General features: G+C 32.0%; 1 protein-coding gene across 4 annotated transcripts; it reads left to right on the top strand.

The window, feature by feature from the left end:
• The first annotated feature begins 686 nt into the window (after positions 1-686).
• On the top strand, positions 687-21,300 carry LOC148610316 (uncharacterized). 4 transcript variants are annotated; one of them, XM_088542724.1, is made up of 9 exons: positions 687-799; positions 3,531-4,070; positions 5,317-5,378; positions 7,126-7,182; positions 8,239-8,529; positions 11,891-12,009; positions 13,176-13,365; positions 14,348-14,495; positions 16,721-21,300. In XM_088542724.1, exons 2-9 carry the CDS (start codon positions 3,922-3,924, stop codon positions 16,818-16,820), a joined length of 1,116 nt encoding a protein of 371 aa, XP_088398850.1. In that variant the 5' UTR covers positions 687-799; positions 3,531-3,921; the 3' UTR covers positions 16,821-21,300. The 4 variants fall into 4 exon arrangements, with proteins under 4 accessions (XP_088398850.1, XP_088398849.1, XP_088398851.1 ...); XM_088542723.1 differs by having other exon boundaries at positions 7,126-7,188; XM_088542725.1 differs by lacking the exon at positions 8,239-8,529 and having other exon boundaries at positions 7,126-7,188.
• The last annotated feature ends 2 nt before the right edge of the window (positions 21,301-21,302 follow it).

The following is a 21,302-nucleotide window of genomic DNA, read 5'->3' as shown; positions in this document are numbered from 1 at the left end:
CATTAAAGTCATTTGTCAATGCAAAGAAATCAAAACACATAAAAGCTTTCGCAGCTTTTATATATCTTAGAAAGGCTTTTGATACCGTGTGGAGAAAAGGACTTTTCTATAAAATTCTAAAAAAAAATATAATTATTTTTGTTTGTGCTGCATCGTCATGACTGGACGGTCCGATACCCATTAAGTTTGCTGGTTGGCAGATTCCTTTACACTTTATATATATATAGAAAGGTCTGAAAAATTCCCAACGATGTTAGAACTGTCAAATTTGCGATGCAAATTTTTGGTCGTTCCCTCCGCGGGTCTCGAACTCGTACTGCTGTGACATCTATGGCAACACCGCCTGCACTAAGTCCAGCGCCCTAGACCACTCGGCCAGCTAGGCTATATTTAAAAAATATAGCTTTCGCTGGCCGGGTCATTCCTCCTCGTAGGATTAATCTAGGGCTGTTACTTAGTACACGATGTATGGTGGTACGGGACAGTTCATTAAGATGTTAATATGTAGGATAGAGGATCAAATTAATGATGCATGTCACAATAAATCAATATTATACAACGTCTCAGAATGTGACGACTCTTTTTCCTACACTGCTCCATCGGATCAAATTGATACAGGGAAGATATATAAACGTATAGAAAGGTCTGAAAAATTCCCAACGATGTTGTATATCGCTAATCGGTACAGGTAATCTTTGTTTTAGTGTTTCCCATAGCGTCAGCCATATGGGATTGGTGTTGCTGTTTGTTATTTCCTGTGAATATTTCTTTTGACTACTGCCTGGATTTTATCTGATCGGTAATTTTGTTATTATCTTTCATTCAGTATAAATGTATAAATGTTGATGTTTATGAAAATATACCAGAAGGTGCCATACCACTAACGGAATCCTGAGATTGATTTTAGCCGAATTTAGGGGTTGTGGCTTACACCATTTACATGTAAATGTAGAATGTTTCAGAATTAGGGGCTTAAAACTATTATTTTAATAATCATGACCAATGTTGTCATTTAACTTACATGTAAGTGTGTTGAAAATGTGAATGGAAATCTTTGAAATTGTACCACAAGGTGTCATACCACAAAAATGAATCTTGAGATTGATTTGATGGGTTGTGGCTTACACCATTTACATATACATGTGCATTTGTACATGTAGTATGTTTAAGAATTAGGGGTTTGAAACAAACATTTTGATAATCATAACCAATGTTGTCCAATAACTTAAGTAAATGTGAATGAATCTCTCTTAAATTGTACCACGAGGTGTCATAGTATCGCAAATTGCGACATTGGCTAAGCCCAGAGGACCCCTGCATCTGCATACCAAAAAAAAACAAAGGCTTGGATTAATTTTGAAGTTGTATGTACATATACATGACTTGAACTGCACTTAGGAAAAAGGGGCCAGAAAAGGACCAGAAACAGGTATCACCATGATGTCTGCATGTGCCACAAAGTGTCCTTCCACCTAATGAAGGCTCAGAATATTTTTTTGCCATTGTTACTGAAACTGTTTAGGAATTGGAGGCCAAAAAAGGGATCAGAAACAAGCATTTTCATAATGTCTTGACAATAAATTGACTATATGTGAAAGGATCTCTTTGAAATTGTATGAGGTGCCATTTCATTAAAGGATTCCTGGGATTTACATGTATTTTGGGCATTGTGACTTGAACTGCTAAAGAATGAGGGGCATTAATAGAACCAGCAACAAGCATTCCTCTCATGTATAGATGATAACTTGAGTGATGTGAAAGGATCTCTGAAACAAAACCATGTGTGCCATACTGGGCCCACAGGAAGGCTGGGATTGATTTTAGGGATTGTGCTGATTGAGAAATAAGGGACTAAAAAGGGGCAACTGTGATTCTGATAAAATTCTTTTCTTACAAGTCAAATACTTGTATGTATTTAATTGCTATCGAAATTTAGAGCTGTATCAAGCTTGAATGGTGTCTCAATACTTGCCCCAACTGTTCAGGGTTTGACCTCTGTGGTCGTATCAAACTGCACCCTGAAACTATAGTTTGAAAATTTTTCATCTAATTTAAATGATTTTTTTGTAAATTGTTCCTTTTACAAGAGCTAACAAGAAGTACATGTGCACAATGTATGCTTGCAAATTTACTCTGTCATCATGATCATTAAAGGTCTTTGAGATTGCGGGGTACAAATGTACATAGTGATCAATGAAAGCACTATGAAAGCAGAACTTAAATTGAACTTCAAAATATTGTGCAGTATTGTATCAAAACCAGTTGTTGTGTTGATAATGAATAGTAGGTCCACATGTTTAAATGTGCAAAAAAAATAATATTGTGTTCACACTTGCCGAAGTGAACCGAGTTCAGTTGTCTGCAACTGTGTAATGCTGCACATGGAAAAGGTTTAAATTAAGTTATGGGCCCTTATCAAATGCATACAAATATAAGGCTATTGCCTTTTTTGGACATTAGCTCAAAAACACTTCCACTAAATGCCATGTCAATAACATTGTGCATTGTTTATTTCTTTGATCTAGGCTTTTGATTTTTATTTATCATACCCTACAGACACAAATTCTGGGATTTATTTCTGGGATATAAAAGTACTTAGTCAGTCTGTCTGTTCTTTATGTTCATTTTATCTTTTAAAGTCTTACTGCAAGTATTTACAATGTAAGTTATTTCACCTCTTCTATTATAATCAAAATATTAGCCTCTGTTATACATTTATGCACAACTGAAAATGAGAGCTGTATCAAGCTTGAATTTTGTGTCCCTATTTGCCCTATAAATTTGTCTAGGTTTCATCCTATCTAGCTGTGCTTTAAGAAGTATTTTATTCTGAGATGATTAAGTAGTTGGATAAAGTCGGACCCTTCTTAGGTCATAACTGGTCAGTTGGTTGGCAGATACATACAGAATGTATGTTACAGTCCTTTGCCACTAACCTTTGGTCTTTTCCGATTGAGCAATTTTGATTCCTTCATGTTTCACCACCTACATGTACATACACATCTTCCTCATTACTGTGGAGGAATTTAAGTAGTATTCTTTGTAGGAATCATGCATATTCTGTAATATGAGATACACCCCCAGAAAAAGGCTTCGTGTTATTATTTTTGTTATTCAGTTGCTTTATAGGTCTATACGATGAAATGTATAATTCATTCCAATCTGCCTGCTCTTGGGAGATAATCCACATTGAAAATCCAATAGTTTCTATTGTGTTTTAGTGTCATTTACAGAATTATCTTCCTTAATTTTGAATTCTACAGTGCCTTCGATTTAATTTTTTTCTCCCATGAACAAGGTTATATGAAAAGCCATATGTTTCCTTCTGTTTACGATGACATTTTAAACAAAATATCAAAAATAAAAATGTGTAGGCTTTCCAACCATGAATCACATTTTGCACGATTCTTATCTGGAGTAAACTATACTTAAATATTCTTCCATTCTTTTTGAAGGAAAAATTTTGATATGTTTATATTGAACATGATAATATAATTTATGTTAATTATTTTTCAACTTTTGTATTTTAGCTGACCAATTAAAATGACAAAGAAAATAGCATCTTGTGAACCTATTGAAGAGGATCACTTTGAAGATGTAAAAGAAGGTACTGTTTGTGATGTTTCGAGGAAAACAATATCAGAACACTGTCATGATAATGGATCTGGTGGTGTCAGAATATGTGAACCATTATTGCTTGACATGCTGCATGAAGACTTTGTTGACAAAAAGTCATCTGCTCCTTTAGATCAAGAATGTATCACACAGATATATACAGCATCTTGTTAGGAAAATGACAATTTAGGAACCAGTGCATGGATTAGGCTAGATGACAATAATGTCTTGAAACACAAGCCATTGATCCAAAATCAAGAAGATTATAACGTTACTTATGTTACTAGAGAGCATGATGACCCAGGCATGCCAGATGAGACTGAACTTAGTATACACAATACACAGGAAGAACATGAGTTTGATTTGCAGTCTAAATCGACTCGTCAGCAGAAAGTGAATTATCAACCTGAAGTTTATAAAGAAAGAAATTATGAGAAGGGAAAGATTAAGGAAAGGTATACAATGTATGAGTATTGTAACAAAGTCAGTTGTTCTTACTGCTATTATTGGATATTAATAAGTCCAGTTTATGCAAGTTTACGATCCTTTTCACAGGACATACTATTATACATGTATGTATATGTTATAATTTTAATAATGCTACATCATACTATGTAATTGTTGGGCTTTTGATCCTGCAGGTCAATGACTTAAACTGAACCAAATGATTTTTTATGGCACTTTTCCCAATGTCTTAAGGATCTTCATGTTACATGTGCATGCATGACAAAATGTTTGAGAGGCTTAATGTACACAAAATATCAACAACTGTTAAAATAAACATCTGTTACATGTACAATGTGTAATCTATAACTTGTTAAGTATTTACTTATTTTAATTCAACTTTGCACAGTATACATGTATATACATGTATTTTAAAGGTGTATATCTCTTGTTTTGTAAAATTTCAACAGTAACATCCTACGTTTTTTATTTTGTTGCTACATGTACATGTACAACATATACAATGTTTATCATGGACAGTACATGTACATATTACATTTTGTAATATGTACATCTAACTCAAAAAGTATACAACTACTGTTTTTCAGCTTTGTACAGTGTAAATTTACATATTAAAGATACATACTATGTACATGCAAATTTATCTTTTTTTTTGAACAAACACAAAAGAAAAACCTCAAATATATAATATGGATTTTTACCTGTTGAACATTTTTTCAGTAGTATATCATTTGTATGTAACTTTTGCTATTTGGAACTCCCACTATGTTTTACTGAAATCATCCTAGAATATTTACATGTACAGTACAGAAAGAGACATACCATTACTGAACACGGACATAGTGATGTACCACTTATAGAGTGGTTCTCAGTATTTTTTTTTTAAGGATTTTTTGTTACTTTCTTTTGTATTATCAGGGTTAAGCTTTTTGAATGCAGAAAAAAAATATAAAAATATCTTCAAAGACTAAAAAAATATTTACTTCCTCTCTAAAAGTTAGTGATTAGTCAAGGTATGCCTCTTTCTGTACTGTACTTGTAGTTAATCCAGAAACACTTGCCAAAGAGGTTTCACTCTCCAGTAATTTCTTGTGATTTTCTCCCCCAACCACCCCCTATGGAGCTTCCTAGGATCTGCCAATGTTGACATGTACAGTATTCTTATAAATAGATGTTTTGAATTTGACCTTATTCACTCACATTACCTACAATGACCTATAGTTTGATATTTTGTAGGTTTGACAAAGTGAACATAAAGAAATCTAAGAAGCGGAGGAGAACTAGAAAGAGGAACAGAGGTATATTTATTGCATGTACATTTAAACTGCAACATTGTTGTCTGTCATACACATTTGATACACAAAAGATAGATCCAAATGTTAGTGGAGATTTTTCTACATGCACAAATGTATATATATGGAATTAAACTCTATGAACATTTAGCACTTACATGTTCACATGGTCCATGCTCCCAGTTTTAAGTGGAGTCCGAGTTGCTCATTTACTTTTGTAACTTTGTATGTATGATTTTAGTTACTTTATGTTCTTTGTTGTGTATGTGTGTTTTCCATGTCTGGTCTTTGTCCCTGGATTACATTCTATTGATTACCGCTATAACCTTGGTTCCCTTGATTACTCTTACATAATTATTCAAAATTTTTAATTATCTGAATTTATTGTGATTTATTTTTATATTCCTGTCTTCTAAGGTGTAAAGTAGCAGTCTTTCTAAAAATCAGGCAGGAGGTGATTTGTTCATGTCAAAAACCCGCCAAATTTATATTTATTTCTTATTAGGAATCACTGACCATATGCACATTAGCAGTCATAGTTTTTCATTTGGGTGCTGCACTTTTTCAGTTCTTAGATAAGTATTTGTTACAGTAATCTAGATAAATACATGTAAGACCATTTTGAAAGTCAAGACAATGTTTTTTTTTTTTTTTTAAATAGATTCTTTCGTACTGTGTTTCACCTACTGCCTAATTCTAACAGAGACTGGCACTTACTGACTATTAGGCCTAGTAAAGGAGAAATAGTGTCAAACAAACAATGTATGGATTCATTGCATGTGTACATGTAACATCTACAACCTGTAAAAATTCTGTACTGTATACGAATTATTGGAAACACACACATGGTACCTCATGATCATTGGAACTAACCAAAGAACGAATAGATATATGTACATCACAACATTTTAAATACTGGCACTTTATCGGGTGTGTTGATTGATATTCTTTGTGACATATATCTATTTTATTCGATCTTTGGAAGTTTCCAGTCTGCACAACTCATTTCATACAAATTATAATGCAATGGTCATACTAAATTTTTGTAGGTTATATCTACAGATTCTTTGTTTTTGCACAATTCAATGCATATGATTGAACCCTGTTATAAAACTATATCACCTAGAATGGTCAGTTTCCCCATATAAAATAATGCATATTTAAATTTCAGGATAGGCAATTTATACAGGATACATACATATATAACATATGGTGTAACAGTCTTCTTTGTTCATCGATATTATTATCATGTGATGCAAAGGATACTCCACGTACATGAAGCCTTGTTTCTGTTTTTAAATATATTGATGCTATGTTTATATTTATATGTAGACGCTATACTTCTAAATTTAGATCTGGATATAAACCGTTTCATTCTGTAATTACTCTCAGCCAATTATGGTGGATGCACTGCAGACGAAGCAGACGAAAAGAAAATACATTATCTACATATGTAATATAAAAATTAAGGACTTTCACTCAGCCAATACATTATATATAATCCTGTTAGATTATATTGACCTCAAACTTTGTCTTTGTTCAATATAATCTGAACAGGTCCATATATAATATATTGACATCGTTAATGGTCCATAAATGATGAAAATACAATGTATGCTTATTTGTTATTTTTATATGCAGTTATGTGTTAACACAGCAAACACTTGAATTGATGTTTTTACCTGTAAAACCTCAAACTCCTATGACAAAAAATATTGATTTTTGGTATATTTATGTATACATATTTTTGTAGGCCTAATGATCTTGCTCATGTTGCTCTTCTGTGGGCATAGGATACATGCAAAAAAGTGTAAGCGTAAGTAGTACATGTATTAATTACTTTAGCTCACCTACATGTTACATTGTTAAATTGCGTGATTGATTGATTTTGCCAACTTTGACAACTTTAGCTTTTGACATCATTGTAATGAATATAAAAAAGTGCATTTGAAAATACATTAAGAAAGATTTGGATAAAACAAAGATTCATGGACTTTTTCCAAGTTGGTCCATTTTATCCTGGGAATACATTTTAACTCTAAATTTACTAAAGCTTGCCATGGCACCGGTTCTGGGCTTTCAAAGACCTGGCCCAAGGACCCCAAAACTTGAAAAAAAATTACTTAAATCAGTGAAAATTTTGAACTGTCTATGACATCATTAATATAAATGGCCTTGATTAAAGTTACCATGGAAATTTAGACATACTTAGACTTACTGGTATGTATTTTTTTATGTTTTGTGGTGCTGGGGCCTGGCAGAATCTTAGAGTTGCTTTGATATATACATGATCAGACCTAGAGGATGTGTCATCGGGCTTGTACATATGTATTACATTCTTGAATAAAAAAATTCAAGGCTTCCACGTGTCTACTTTTCAACAATCCAACACAAATAAAATGGCAGTCCTTTATTCGTATGATGCAGTCATGGTCATCATTGGGGTCTTTAGACATTTCAGTGTTAGGACAATAACTTGAGTATAAGTGTGTAGGTCGTTACAAAATTATGGCACTAGGTGCAATACCACTAAATTAAGAAAGCTGTATAAGATTTTTGTTCAGGAATCAGTGGTCAAAAAGGAACCAGAAAAAAAGAATTTTCCTGATGTTAGGACAATAACTTGAGTAAAAGTGAATAGATCTTTTTGAAATTTTATCACAAGGTGCCATACCATGAAAAGAAGCCAGGCTGTGCTTGATTTTAGTAGTAGGTTGTGAATTGAACTGTTGAGGAATGACCAGTAAAAAGGGGCCACTTCCTTTCTGGTCAAATTCTCAACCTTATGCCAATTGTAAAATCCCAATCCAAAGTCAGAGCTGTATCAAGCTGTGCCCTGCGAAGCATTTTATTTTTTTTATTTCAGTAACAGATGGTGTTATTCAAATGGACATGGATTTATCTACCCTCACCTTTAATGTCTGTTATGATAATAAAGTGTGCACTGGAAAAATTTTTCGATGGGATAAAGATTTAGACCATATTTTCTTCAGTAAAACCCATGAAAAGAGTGGTCCTAAGTATGATTTTTATCAAGATCAAAACTCTGGATGTATTCAGATGATAATAAAAAATGTGACTAAGAATGATTCCATTGCAGTATATACTTTAGCTTATAGCTCAAGGATGATACGTTTTGTTCCAGAAAAGCAACCTAGTAAGTATAAATAGAAAACAAGTTAATATACCTTTACACCTTTTGTATACATGTATATGATTTTAGTTACTTTATGTTCTTTGTTGTGTATGTCTGCTTTCCATGTCTGGTCTTTGTCCCTTGATTACATTCTTTTGATTACGCTACAACGTTGGTTCCCTTTAGTACTCTTTTATAATTTTGCCTATGATGTTAATAGGATATATTGAATACAGTCAGTCTGAAAGTTTTTGATCAAAATCTATCAAGAATGTAATACACGTAGTAATTTAAATTTATTTAAGCACATATGTACAGGTCCATATAAAATTTAGACGCTGCCAATGATAGACATAATACAGATGATACAAGGAACAGAAAAAAAGAAAATTGTATAAACAATGCTTTTTATACGACCGCAATAATTTGCAGGCTTATCCCTATGAGGCTGTCTTCATCATCATTTTTGTCATTGTGGTTGACGTTGCCGTCATTCATCGACACTTGGTTTTCGTGCAATAACTTGAGTAACAGTTGGTTGGATCTTTGTAAAATTGCATAACAAGGTTCCAAACCACAAAAGGAAGGTTGATTTTGGGGGTAATGGCCTCTACCATTTTAGAATTAAGGGCCAAAAGGGCCTAAAACAAGCATTTTATAGAATTTAACTACATATATATACCTCAAGTAAAAGCAAAGAAATATGTCTACAATATAGTTTATCAATATACTGTACCACAATAATCTGACTTGGATTGATATTTGGGGTAAAGACTTGGAACTTTTTCAGAAATTGTGGGCCAAAAAAAGGGGGGGGCAGAAACATGCATTTAACTGATGTCCATGCAATAACATGACTATAAGTGATCAAAGGAATCACTTTGAAATTGTATTACAAGGTGTTAAACCACCAAATTAAAACTGGGATTGATTTTTGGGGTTAAGATGTGATCCTTGTAGGAATAAGGGACAAATAGGGGCATGAAACTCATGAAACAAGCATTTTCCTTAGTATGTCCTTGTATGCATTTTACTACTATACTCGGCGTCACATAAATAACATACTGTTAAAATTTGAATAAAAATATTTTCTACGACTTTATTGACACCTACCGTTGTTTAAATTGTCTTAAATGACTTGCTCATTCGTTTAGCCAATGTAGTTTAGTATGTTATTTATGTGATGCCGAGTATAGGTGCCATACTACAAAAGGTAGACTGGGATTAATTTTTTTGGTTGTTTCTTTAGCCAAGTATGAATAAGGGGCCAGAAACAAGTATATTTTCTGATTATGGAAGATAATTTAAGTGTAAAAGAATGAATTACATTGAAATTGTATTACAAGGTGGAAAATATTCAAATATGCAGCGTTACTTTCCCGCGACTATTTCGAGAAACTGGGGGCCGCAAAAAGAGATATATCACTATGTCTGTAATCACTTTCAATATATGGAAAATCCATTTCATTTTTTCACACAACACTGTTTTCTTCCTGCCCACTTTTGGATCTTGTCAAGAGTGTTCACTTTGCCTGGTTAATTGTAGTTTGTACTATCATCATTTACATGCAGAATGTTAGTATTCATTTTGGATTTTGTCACCTCTAGAGGGTACAATTTGACAATCAGTGTTGTTGTTTCTCCAGTATTCGTCTTCTAACATGTACAGATCGACTAAGTCTATCATTGCATCATACTACATCGGTCACAATTACAATTTTCCAGTTGACCATAGGTGATTCTTGGTACATAGAGCTGACGTTGGGATTTTTGATCTGTCAAAAAACTTGGCTGCTGTCACTAAAAATATATCATAGGAGTCAGACAGTAGTTTTTCACATATTATTTCTCCAAAACCATTAGGTTTTGCCAAATTTTTGCAATCCCTGAAATTTTCCTTATTATTAGGCCTACAAAAGTCTACAAGGGATCAAAATTGTCAGATGACTTCTTGTAAGAGTTATTGTCCGTGAAAGGTTAAAAATGACTTTTTTACAGTTTTCAGCCAGAACTTGAAAACTATGATAGATAGAAAGAAACATTGATAGCTGAAATGATCCTTATGATAAGTGTTATCGTAGTTTTCTTGATTCAAAATTGTTGAACAGCTCCTTGTTAAATTCATTGCCCTTGAAAGGCAAAATTTAACCAGTTGAGCCATTCAGGCTCCTGGGAGCCTCTTGCTTAAATTTCTACAACTAGCTGAGCAACTAACAAATTTATATAAATAAGAAAGTTTTGGTGACTGGCATTTATAATTCTCTTTTTATAACTAGGTATTTTTCATAGGTGGATCCAAGGGAAGGCCTGCTTTTATGAAATTGAAAATTTTTCTTAGTGTTATACAAATGCATATTTTAGTGGAAGTGTTCAGCATGATGACATCCATTTGTGGTCAAATTTTCGTGGTAATCTGTAAAGACATGTTGGAGTTGATGTTTTTTTTTGCTATTTTTAATGTTTTTTCTTTCAAAAACCTTTACCTCTGGTACTACTGAACCAATTAGAACCAAACGTGGTGTCAGTATGTCTTGGGGTATTTTGATGGGATTTCTGGTACATCAAAATACAAGGCCACCATTACTAAAAATAAAAACATATGGTTTGTCAACAGCTTTTCACATGTATCTCCTGAACTGTTAGGTTTAAAGTGTTCAACATGATGGGATCTATCTTTGGTCAAAATTTTGTGTTAATCTGTAAAGCCATGTTGGAGTTATTGCCCATTTTTGATGTTTTTGCTATTTTTAATTCTTCAAATATCTTCTCTGATACTATTAGATCTAAACTCAGCAGAAGCGTTCCTTTAGATATATTGCGTAAAACTGACGTGGGGATTTTTGATCCAATAAAAACATATCCCCTGTTACTAAAAGTAGAACATACAATGTAAGGACCAGACAAAAGTTTTTCGAATATATATCTGTAAAACCGTTAGGTTTAGGTTTATCCCAATACTGACAGGGAAAAGGTGTTCAAATGAGATTTATTTGTGGTCAGTTTTTGTTGACCTTAATGTCCTTTTTCAACATTTCTATTTGTTATTTGTGATATTATCACATTAATTTTTTTTTCTCCCCAGAAACTATTGGGCAGAATTCAATGAAAACTGATATGTGTGATAAAAATGTTCTCTAGTTTTGAGGGTTAGGAATTTTATCCAAGAAAAAATATGGCCACTTTTACAAAAATAGAATAGAATATTGCTTATCAAGCCAGGTGAGCGATTCAGCCTCTTAAGAGTCTGTAGTTAACATATAGTAAAGGTGGTGTGTCCAGATATTATAAATGGTTTTTTGTACATAAGGCTGAAATTAGTAAATTTGATATATACACATATCTCTTAAAAAAACTTAATATGAGAATTTTATTTTATTTTTAGTTACTGTGGGTAAATCTGTTACCACTTGTGATAATGGAACTGTGCATTTGATAAGTATTTTGAGACCTGGGGACCCTGGTGACCCTAAAATTTTACAACATTTGCAGATCATCATTGAGGTATGATTTCAGTCAGTTCCAGGACTAAAAATACTTCAAATGATTAATATTCACAGATTATGTCATGATCATATTCACAGGTATCAATTTTACTGTTTAAAAAATGATTTAAAAAAAAAAGCGTTTTATTTTGCAGCTTTTTGTACACCATGAAAAAAATTGCAACGATTAGTACACTGTGAAACTAGCAAGTTAACAGTATCCTTTTGAGTGTGTTTTTCTCAATTTTTTTTTGGGTGTATTGGGTATTACTAGATCAATAGATACTTTATATAAGCATTGGTCTGACTAAAAAACAGGTATTTGGGTGATTCATCATATCTCAAGTAAACAACAAAACTGTTCAATTACATTTGTTACGTCAGAAAATAGCTCTTCATGCACTCATTTCATTGGTTCTGCTATGTATTGTGCACTTTTTTTTATTGGTAATAGTGTTAAAAAACTAACGGGAATTTTCATCAATTTTTCTGCAGTAGAACATAACCAAACTTTAAGTGCTGGAATCTTAGTTCCCTTGGTTAATCTCACAGAGAATAACATTTAGATATCAATATCTTCTGAGTTACCAACTTTCATTACACTCTTGTTGTTAAATATCGTTACCATGAGGCCTACTAAATTGATAAAGAAACCTCAAGTAAACACACAGTAAATTTGAAAGTAATTGATCTTCCACAAATAAACCCCCAAAAAATGAATTAATTTGGATTAGTGAAGGGAATTTCAAACTTAACATTAATCTCAAGTCACCTTTTCGGTGCACCTGGTCCATGCTCCCAGTTTTTAGTGGAGTCGGGGTTGCTCATTTGCTTTTGTTGCTTTGTGTGTATGATTTTAGTTACTTTATGTTCTTTGTTGTGCGTGTCTGTTTTCCGTGTCTGGTCTTTGTCCCTGGATTGCGTTCTTTTGGTTGCCACTATAACCTTGGTTCCCTTGATTACTCTTTCATTGCCTTTTCAGTTTGACAGGTTGAGAAACTTTGGTCTTAGTCACTCACTTTCCACTGGCATTTCACTTTCATACTCCTACATCAGGGTTTTGAGTGGCTAAAGTATATTTGGAACAATATTCTAGATTGATTAACTGAACTAAGTTGTTTCAACAACAAAAAATTACTGTCTTTTGGACAGATTTCTATTATCTTATTTTATTTTTTTGAACAGAAAGATGGCCTGTTGAAAGAAACTCAAAACCTAACTTATAACCCTGTTCAGAATGGCAGCATTTCCATACCGATTCCTATAAATGAAAATTATACCTCTTGCAACTTCTCAGTGGTGTACCAATACATGGGACACAGGTATATCTTGCTACAGAAGTTTCTTGTTACCAAGGATTTAGACAAATGTAAAGGTTTGTGTTTTTTTTACAATTTTTCCAGACTTTGGGGTTGTTACTTGTATAATGATATGGTGATGTCATTATCCATGTAGATATCCTCATAATTAGTAGACTCTTGGGTTTTGTGTAAACTCTTAAAAAATATGAGAAGGTGGATCTTCATAAAATTTTACAAGAAGGTTCCAAGCATTTGGATTTCTTTGGTTTTGTAACACAATGTTGGGTAACACGAAGGTCTGACTTAAATGGATTTTGGGGGTTATTACTTGATCCACTGAAGAATTATGGGCTGAAAAGGGCCAAAAACAAGTGTTATTCTTGTTGCAAATGTTAGCATAAGAACGTGTGTACAAATCACAATTTTGAAATTGAATATATGGTTTAAATGGTAATTAATCAATATAAGTAGTAATTGTTGTGATTATTACTTTTATTTTGTAGAAATGGGGATCTTAGGAATTGATTTTAGGGGTGATCGAATATCCATGAAGGAATTTCTGTCCAAATGAGTACATTTTTTTGGTTTCAACACAACAATCTTAAATGGAGTTTTGATGGCCAAAATGGTTATGACTTTTACATTGTACGAATTAAGAATTAAGGACCAAAAATGGTCAGAAATATATACAGATATACATTTGATGTATTTCTTCACCATAACAAGTTACAGATCAAGTTCAAATTTTGTTCCAGTTCGTTGATTTTTGCTTAGTGTAAGCCCTTTAGAAATTCTTACAAAAACTCACTTTTTTCATTAACAAATTATGCATAAAGTTTGCATTTTGTTCTCTTCAACTGATTTTTTTCTGGTAGGTGAGTTTATATCGCCATATCGAAACACTTTTTGAGTTGTTAGGTTTGTCTTTTAGAACTAAAAATGATTAATTACATTATAGAAGACTAGTTGTATCCTTCATATGTTATCATCATAATTTTTTGTATATTTTGACATACATTTACTCATGAAATGTTTTCTTTCCAATATAAATTTTAGATTCAACAGAAGCAATGAGACCTCCAGAGACCAACAATAATGAAGTTGTTTACATTGTAGTCGGTGTTTTTATCATATTTATTGTTGGGATTATCTTTACTGCCTACCTCTGTAAAAGGAAGGGATGGTTTAAAAGAATCAGAGAAAGGTATGGAATTTGTGTAATAAAGAAATGTCATGACTTTTTTTTTATTTGACTGTCAAGTTTGCAGTGGTGCTGTTGTCTTCTGTGTCTTCCTTCTCCATAGACACTTTGAATAGTATCACAAGGTGCCACACCCCTAAAGGAAGGTTTGGATTGATTTGGGAGGACAGACTTGAACTATTTAGGAACTAAAAATTGAACAATTTTGATTCTGGTGAAGTAATTGTCCTGTGTCAAATGTCACAATCACAATCCAATGTATTAAGCTTGAATTGTGTATCCATTTGAGGAATGACTGATACATTTTTTCAGTCTGTGAAGAAATAATTTGAATCACATAGTGCACATTAAATAACCCGCATAGAATGTTAAATTTCGAGTGTGCACTACGGGCATGGAGGTTATTTTAAATAGATCGAAAACATGTAACAGTCATTTCTTATATTTTAATTTAAGTATCAAAATTCAAAAAGTAAATCATAAAACAAAAGTTTGATGACGTCACTGTCATTACTAACTTTAGTCTATGAGATGATTGACAATTTTTTTTATATCCAATCAGAAACCATGTTACTTCTGAAATTAAATTATACTTCTGTTACTGTTCAAGATTTGTTCTCTGCGGTGGTATCAAGCTATGCAATAGGAATTATTTTGTTTAGCTAAATTTAATAATTCAAAACATCCTGTTTGTCAAAATGTATATCATCATCTGGTAATGAGTTTTCTCTGTAAGCACCACAATGAGCTGGACAAGTGGTATCTTCAAAATAAAAAAAAATCTTAAAGTCATTTTAATTGACAACTGAACTGTACTAGAAAATACAAAAAAAAGCTTGCACAATTTTTTGGCCATGAAACCTTCAGGTTTGCCTTGAAAAATTCAGTACATGTACATGTATCTGACTGTTCAATGCATATCTTGTGTTAATTTTTTCTGATTTTCATCAATATAACCTATCTATTGTTTTTATTAAAGTATTCTAATGCAATCTGCTTACTACAGTAATTCATATTTCAAAGGCAGAAATCATAAACCAAAATTTATAATCCTGCTATAATATAGCTTAGTTGTGAACCTTAAGTATGAACTTTTAAACTATTAATCCTCCCATTAATTGCTACTGTCTTGACTAATTTATTTTGGATTTAACTTTCATCAAATTTTGAATAATAATGCTAATGTGACTGTTCAATGTACATGATGTATGAAATCAGATTCTGTATTTCAATTCTCATTTTTGTTTGAAGGGGGTAAAAAATTGGTATAAAGAATTTGGCTCTTTTTTTTTTAATAACTGATTTCAAACGTTTAAAATTGTAAAACAATTGGATAAAGTACTTTTGAAATTTTAAAACTAGTATGGGTTTGAATGTTTACTAATTTTAATCTCAAAATGTTTTTGGGCAAATACATTAAGAAATAATGACATCTAAAAGAAGAACCTTATCATCACAATATAGAAGTTTGACTTTCTTTTGAGGCAATCGCCATAATAGAAAAATGGACTCATGGGTGACATGCTGGCCTCAATTATGGAAGGTCAAAGGTGTGATCCCTGGTTAAGTCACACCAAAGAATTTCAATTTGGTAGTCACCACTTCTCTGCAGGCACAGAGTATTTAAACGGATAAGTTGTGACTGTTGTGACTGGCTTGAGTTAGGGTAACAACAAAATTACCAAACACTAATCTGATTCATAATCTAGTCAAGTCCAAAATAAATATAGCAAAATAGATGTTACAGTTAGAATAATGTTTCCGAGTGGGATATAGTTTATGTCAGCTAGCATGGTAAAGTTTTTACTTGTACAAAGCAATATCTGTTTGATTTGTCAACCTTTCTCGTCCTGTAATGCAAACAACATTTCATAGGTTAATCATAATCGTAATCAACTAATTAATCAATGTAAGTAATTGCATTTAGTTTAGTGCTGAGTTGATTAGCGTTTAATTTATTTTTGACTGTTGAGAGGTCAATACACACTTACAACATAACTCTTATGGCAACAGGTTAGCTGGTCTTTAAAGATGGTGTAACCTACCTTTTGACTTTTAAATTACTGTACTAATTTTGGAACATCGTTGCTAATTTTATATTTTGGTTCATCCTCTGACATTTTGTCAGTTCATTTACTATTTACCTCCATTCTAGAGATACATGTATGATAATGATTTGGGTAATTTTATTATTATCTATATTTAATACATGTATTCAACAATTTCAGATTATGTACTTGTATAGATAGAGGTAAAGATAAAAAGACAGATGAAGAGAAAGCTGCAGCAGCAGTCCCTTTGAAAGAAAAAGATAATATAAATGAATAGTTCTGAGACTCATTTACTGAGTTAGAAGTATATAGTGATACACCTGTTTTATGTTATTCTTTTGGTTTCTTATATAATTTCAAAACTGTTGGTTTCAAATACTGGCAAATATAATTTATGCGATAAACAATTTTAAATTGTAACTTAAAGTAATTAATTATTTATTTTAGAAGAATACTAATGGTACTTACCATAACAGATGATAAAATTATTAGCAAACCTCCAAAAGAAACAGAGTTATCTTTCTTTCTATGTATTCTTTACTAAATGTGTAATATTTTATACATTATGCCATCATGTAAATGCCTTGTATGGAGAGGATACATGTAGGCCTAGTATGCTATCCAATCCTATTCATGATTTATGAATAAAATATGTTTAAAACAATACTGGCAAATATTTGAGATTATTTGTGAAATTGATTAGCTTGGTTTTATTTCATACAGATGTTTTATAAGGGAGTTTTTGTCTCAAGAAATAAACATTTGTCTCATACTGAATTCTTTCTTTTCTTCTCAGAAATTACCCTTGTAATTACTTATTCCTCTTTATTTGCCAGTTTAAGGCCATTTAAAGTTAAATTATCGGTTATCAGAGACCCCATTTGTTGAGGAAAAAAAAATAAAAACTTCTGTCTCATAACTGGTACTAAATTCTTTCATTTTCTTATTCATCATAAGATATCACTTTAAGGCTATTTCAAGTTATTTTTTTATACTCATAGACGATCCCACATCTCTTTTGAAGAAACCTTAAAATAATTATCAAAAAAGTGAATTATAACAATGAAAGCATTTCACAGTCCTCCCTTATATTGATTCATTCTACGAGCAATGAATGAAGCACCCTCATAAGTTTTTGGGGCAATGTAAAAATAAAATTGGAAGTGCCTCTCTCCATCATTAGCTTAATGAGAAATTGTCAGAGAACCAAGAAATTTACATTGAATGGCTTAGTATTAATTGAAAAAACTTAGTGGAAAGAAAAATGTTGAAGGTTTTTATTTGTGATTTTTGTGACCACTTGTACTTAACAATACACGTAGTTTTTCATGAACAAAATTAATTGATAAATGGATTAATCGTACTGGAATTCTTTAAGTAGATAAAGCAAATTAGTATACTGTTTCTAAGTATGTGCAATATAAGAACACCTGTGATCTTCAACTTCTTGAAGGTGATTAAATAATTATGGAAGACAATCATTTTAATATGCTTATCATTTTTGATGCGATGTAATGGTATAATGTTGTCCATCCATCCATCCATCCATCCGTCTGTCCGTCCGTCTGTTAGTCCCTTTATCAATTATTCATACTTTGCACAATAACTCTTAAACCAATTACATAAACTTGTGTTAATTGTTAATTTAAAAGATGTAAGCTGCCTTTCTTTTTCATAAATTTTCTGGTCTTTGTCCCTGGATTACATTCTTTTGATTACCGCTATAACCTTGGTTCCCTTGATTACTCTTTCAGATTCTACTTCTACAAATTATTAAACTTAATTCATACAAAAATGGACCAAAATCTGGTTCAAGCTAAACATTTCTCCAAGCTATTTCCATTGAACTTAAATGCTGTAAGCACCCTTTTAGTTTAAAAAAATTCCATTAATGAGTTAAGGACTTTTATAATGAAACGAAATAAGGGTGATTTACCTTTTGGTCTAATCCAACAGATCGATGCCTTCCTTATCAAGTATTTGGGTCAATGAATATTGTCAGGTCATATTTTTGGGGAGGTCTAATTGTTAATTCTTTCAATCACTGTAAGTTGATCATGAATTTAATTTTTTTTTTGTATTAAGACAAAACTTCATTAGAGTGGGTATATCATGAGCTGATGGGAGAGCTATTAATTTTGTAAGATGATTTCATTGTTCCAGTAACAAGCATATTAAACGTATTATGCTAAATGTAAATACTAAGACTTTTGGGCTTAGAAACATAATTTTCTTATTGTATTATACATGTTTTATATAGTTGCAATATTTGTTGTTATTGTATATATTGTGTGTGATTTTTGCATATCTCTTCTGAAATCATTGGATGGACGTATCGTAGTTGTTTTTCTATTTTCTGTGGGTTCACACATGGAACGATAACTCAAGTAGGGTTTTATATAATATATTTATATAGGGAATTTCAGAAGAGATATAAACAAACCTCCTTTTTGTTTTTTCATAATGTACTGAGTTCTTGATTCTCAGTTATTTAATGTCAAACACCAGAACTGGTGGGGGTTATATTATTTAGAAAAGCAGTTTGTTTTAAGTAGTGTCAGTAAATAATTATATTTATACCAAATGTAATGTGTTAGGGTTTTTGGTGACAGCCTGTATATCTGTCTAAAGCATTTGTATATTACTTGTCAGATTCTCTTGAAATTTTATGGAGTGTTAGATTAGTATATACATTTAGTAATGTCTGTGTCATTAAAAATCTTTGTTTAAACAAGTTTTGTTAAAGGTATGACTATGAATACTTTTAAATTGTTACCCAACATTATGTTGTCTATGGCTTCTCCTGTATTACTTGCTTGATTCTAATTGAACTTAAGTGTCTGAATATAGCTGAAATATTGCTGCTCGGACGTTAAACCCCAACAAACAAAACTAATTGAACTTTGTAGAGTAGGAAGAAATTTATGGACGTATGCATAATTTTTGGCCTTTCATTTTCGTATTATTTTGTAAATTCGCAATAATTTCAAATGCTTATATCTCAAAACCGAGCATGCTGACCCATCTATTTCTTATTCTTATTTTCTTAAAAAACCCTTTAAAATAATTGCTATTCTTAAATAGACCAGAGAACACCCTCAATATAAAACAAGCCAGGTGAATGACCTATGATTTGCTTTTCAAAGGTTTTACACATTTATCAGAAATCAAAGATTTGTTTCTATTTTTGTATGTTTTTTATGTATTTATGCTTTCAACATTTGGCAAATATAATTTTACATATCTGATGAATTGGTATGATAAACCTATGTTAGAACAAATTGTTCCTATTTAATATAAAAGTATTACATAAACTATTTGCATGTTAATCACAATATGTTACGTTAAATTTTTACTTTTGTCATTTTTTCTACATCTTCTTTTAAACATGGGTTGCTCATTCTGATTTGCAATCTAAAATTCTGTTATGTCTCGGTCTTTGTATTTTTCACTCTTAAGGTATTGTGCTTAAGCATTTTTTTATTTTTCTAGGTATATATATATATATATATATATATATATATATATATATATATATATAGAAAGGTCTGAAAAATTCCCAACGATGTTAGAACTGTCAAATTTGCGATGCAAATTTTTGGTCGTTCCCTCCGCGGGACTCCAACTCGTACCGCTGTGACATCTATGGCAACACCGCCTGCACTAAGTCCAGCGCCCTAGACCACTCGACCAGCTAGGCTATGTAAAAATATAGCTTTCGCTGGCCAGGTCATTCCTCCTTGTAGGATTAATCTAGGGCTGTAACTTAGTGGTCGAGTGGTCTAGGGTGCTGGACTTAGTGCAGGCAGTGTTGCCATAGATGTCACAGCGGTACGAGGGAACGACCAAAAATTTGCATCGCAAATTTGACAGTTGTAACATCGTTGGGAATTTTTCTGACCTTTCTATACGTTTACATATCTTCCCTGTATCAATTTGATCCGATGGAGCAGTGTAGCGAATAGAGTCGTCACATTCTGAGACGTTATATATATATATATATACCTTGAGACGTTCACACAAGATGAACAAACACTTAAATGAGTGTAACATAAGTGCCCCCAATATACTCATGATATACGCATATACAAACAATGAAAAATATTTACACTTAAAATTTATGAAGAAAGAAAAAAATGAAACAAAATATTTTTCATACAAATATCACAAAAAAGTAAGAGTAAAATTATATGAATAACTGCTGAAAAAATAGCAAATATAAGTTTACAAAAAAAAGAAATGCTTTTACAGTGCATTTAAATGAAAACTTTCATCCTGCATTTAAATGAATGCTAGTGTGCTGAGTTTTCATGAACGTTTCTATCGTGCGTTCATTGTGGGTTTAAATGCATGCAAAACACTCAGAAAGGTCATGATAACCAATGCATGAACACTAGAGTATAACTTTAATATTAAAATTTGAATTTTGTTTTTTTAAGAGGATATGAATGATATCCATACAACTAATGGAGACAATTAAATGTATTGCAATGCTTTCCATCTGATCACATTATTGTACCTGCCTTGAGGAAAGAAAACATTTTACATTTTATATATGATGTATTGAGAATGTTGAGTAAGGGGGGGGGGTATAACATTTTTAAACATGGATTGTTCATTCTGATTTACAATGTAAAACTCTGTCATGTTTTATTTAAGGGGCGAAATATTTAAAAATAAGAACTTCAAATTATGCTTATAAGTTTATTATTGTAATTGATTAATTATATTTGAATAAAAAATTGTTGTTGCTTAGATT

The sequence above is a fragment of the Perna viridis genome, chromosome 8 (genome assembly GCF_037379345.1).
Source record: "Perna viridis isolate PV_CMFRI_1.1 ecotype Kerala chromosome 8, ASM3737934v1, whole genome shotgun sequence".
NCBI lineage: Eukaryota > Metazoa > Mollusca > Bivalvia > Mytilida > Mytilidae > Perna > Perna viridis.
Note: the sequence above shows the minus strand (reverse complement) of the source record. Positions and strands in the feature narration are given on the sequence as shown.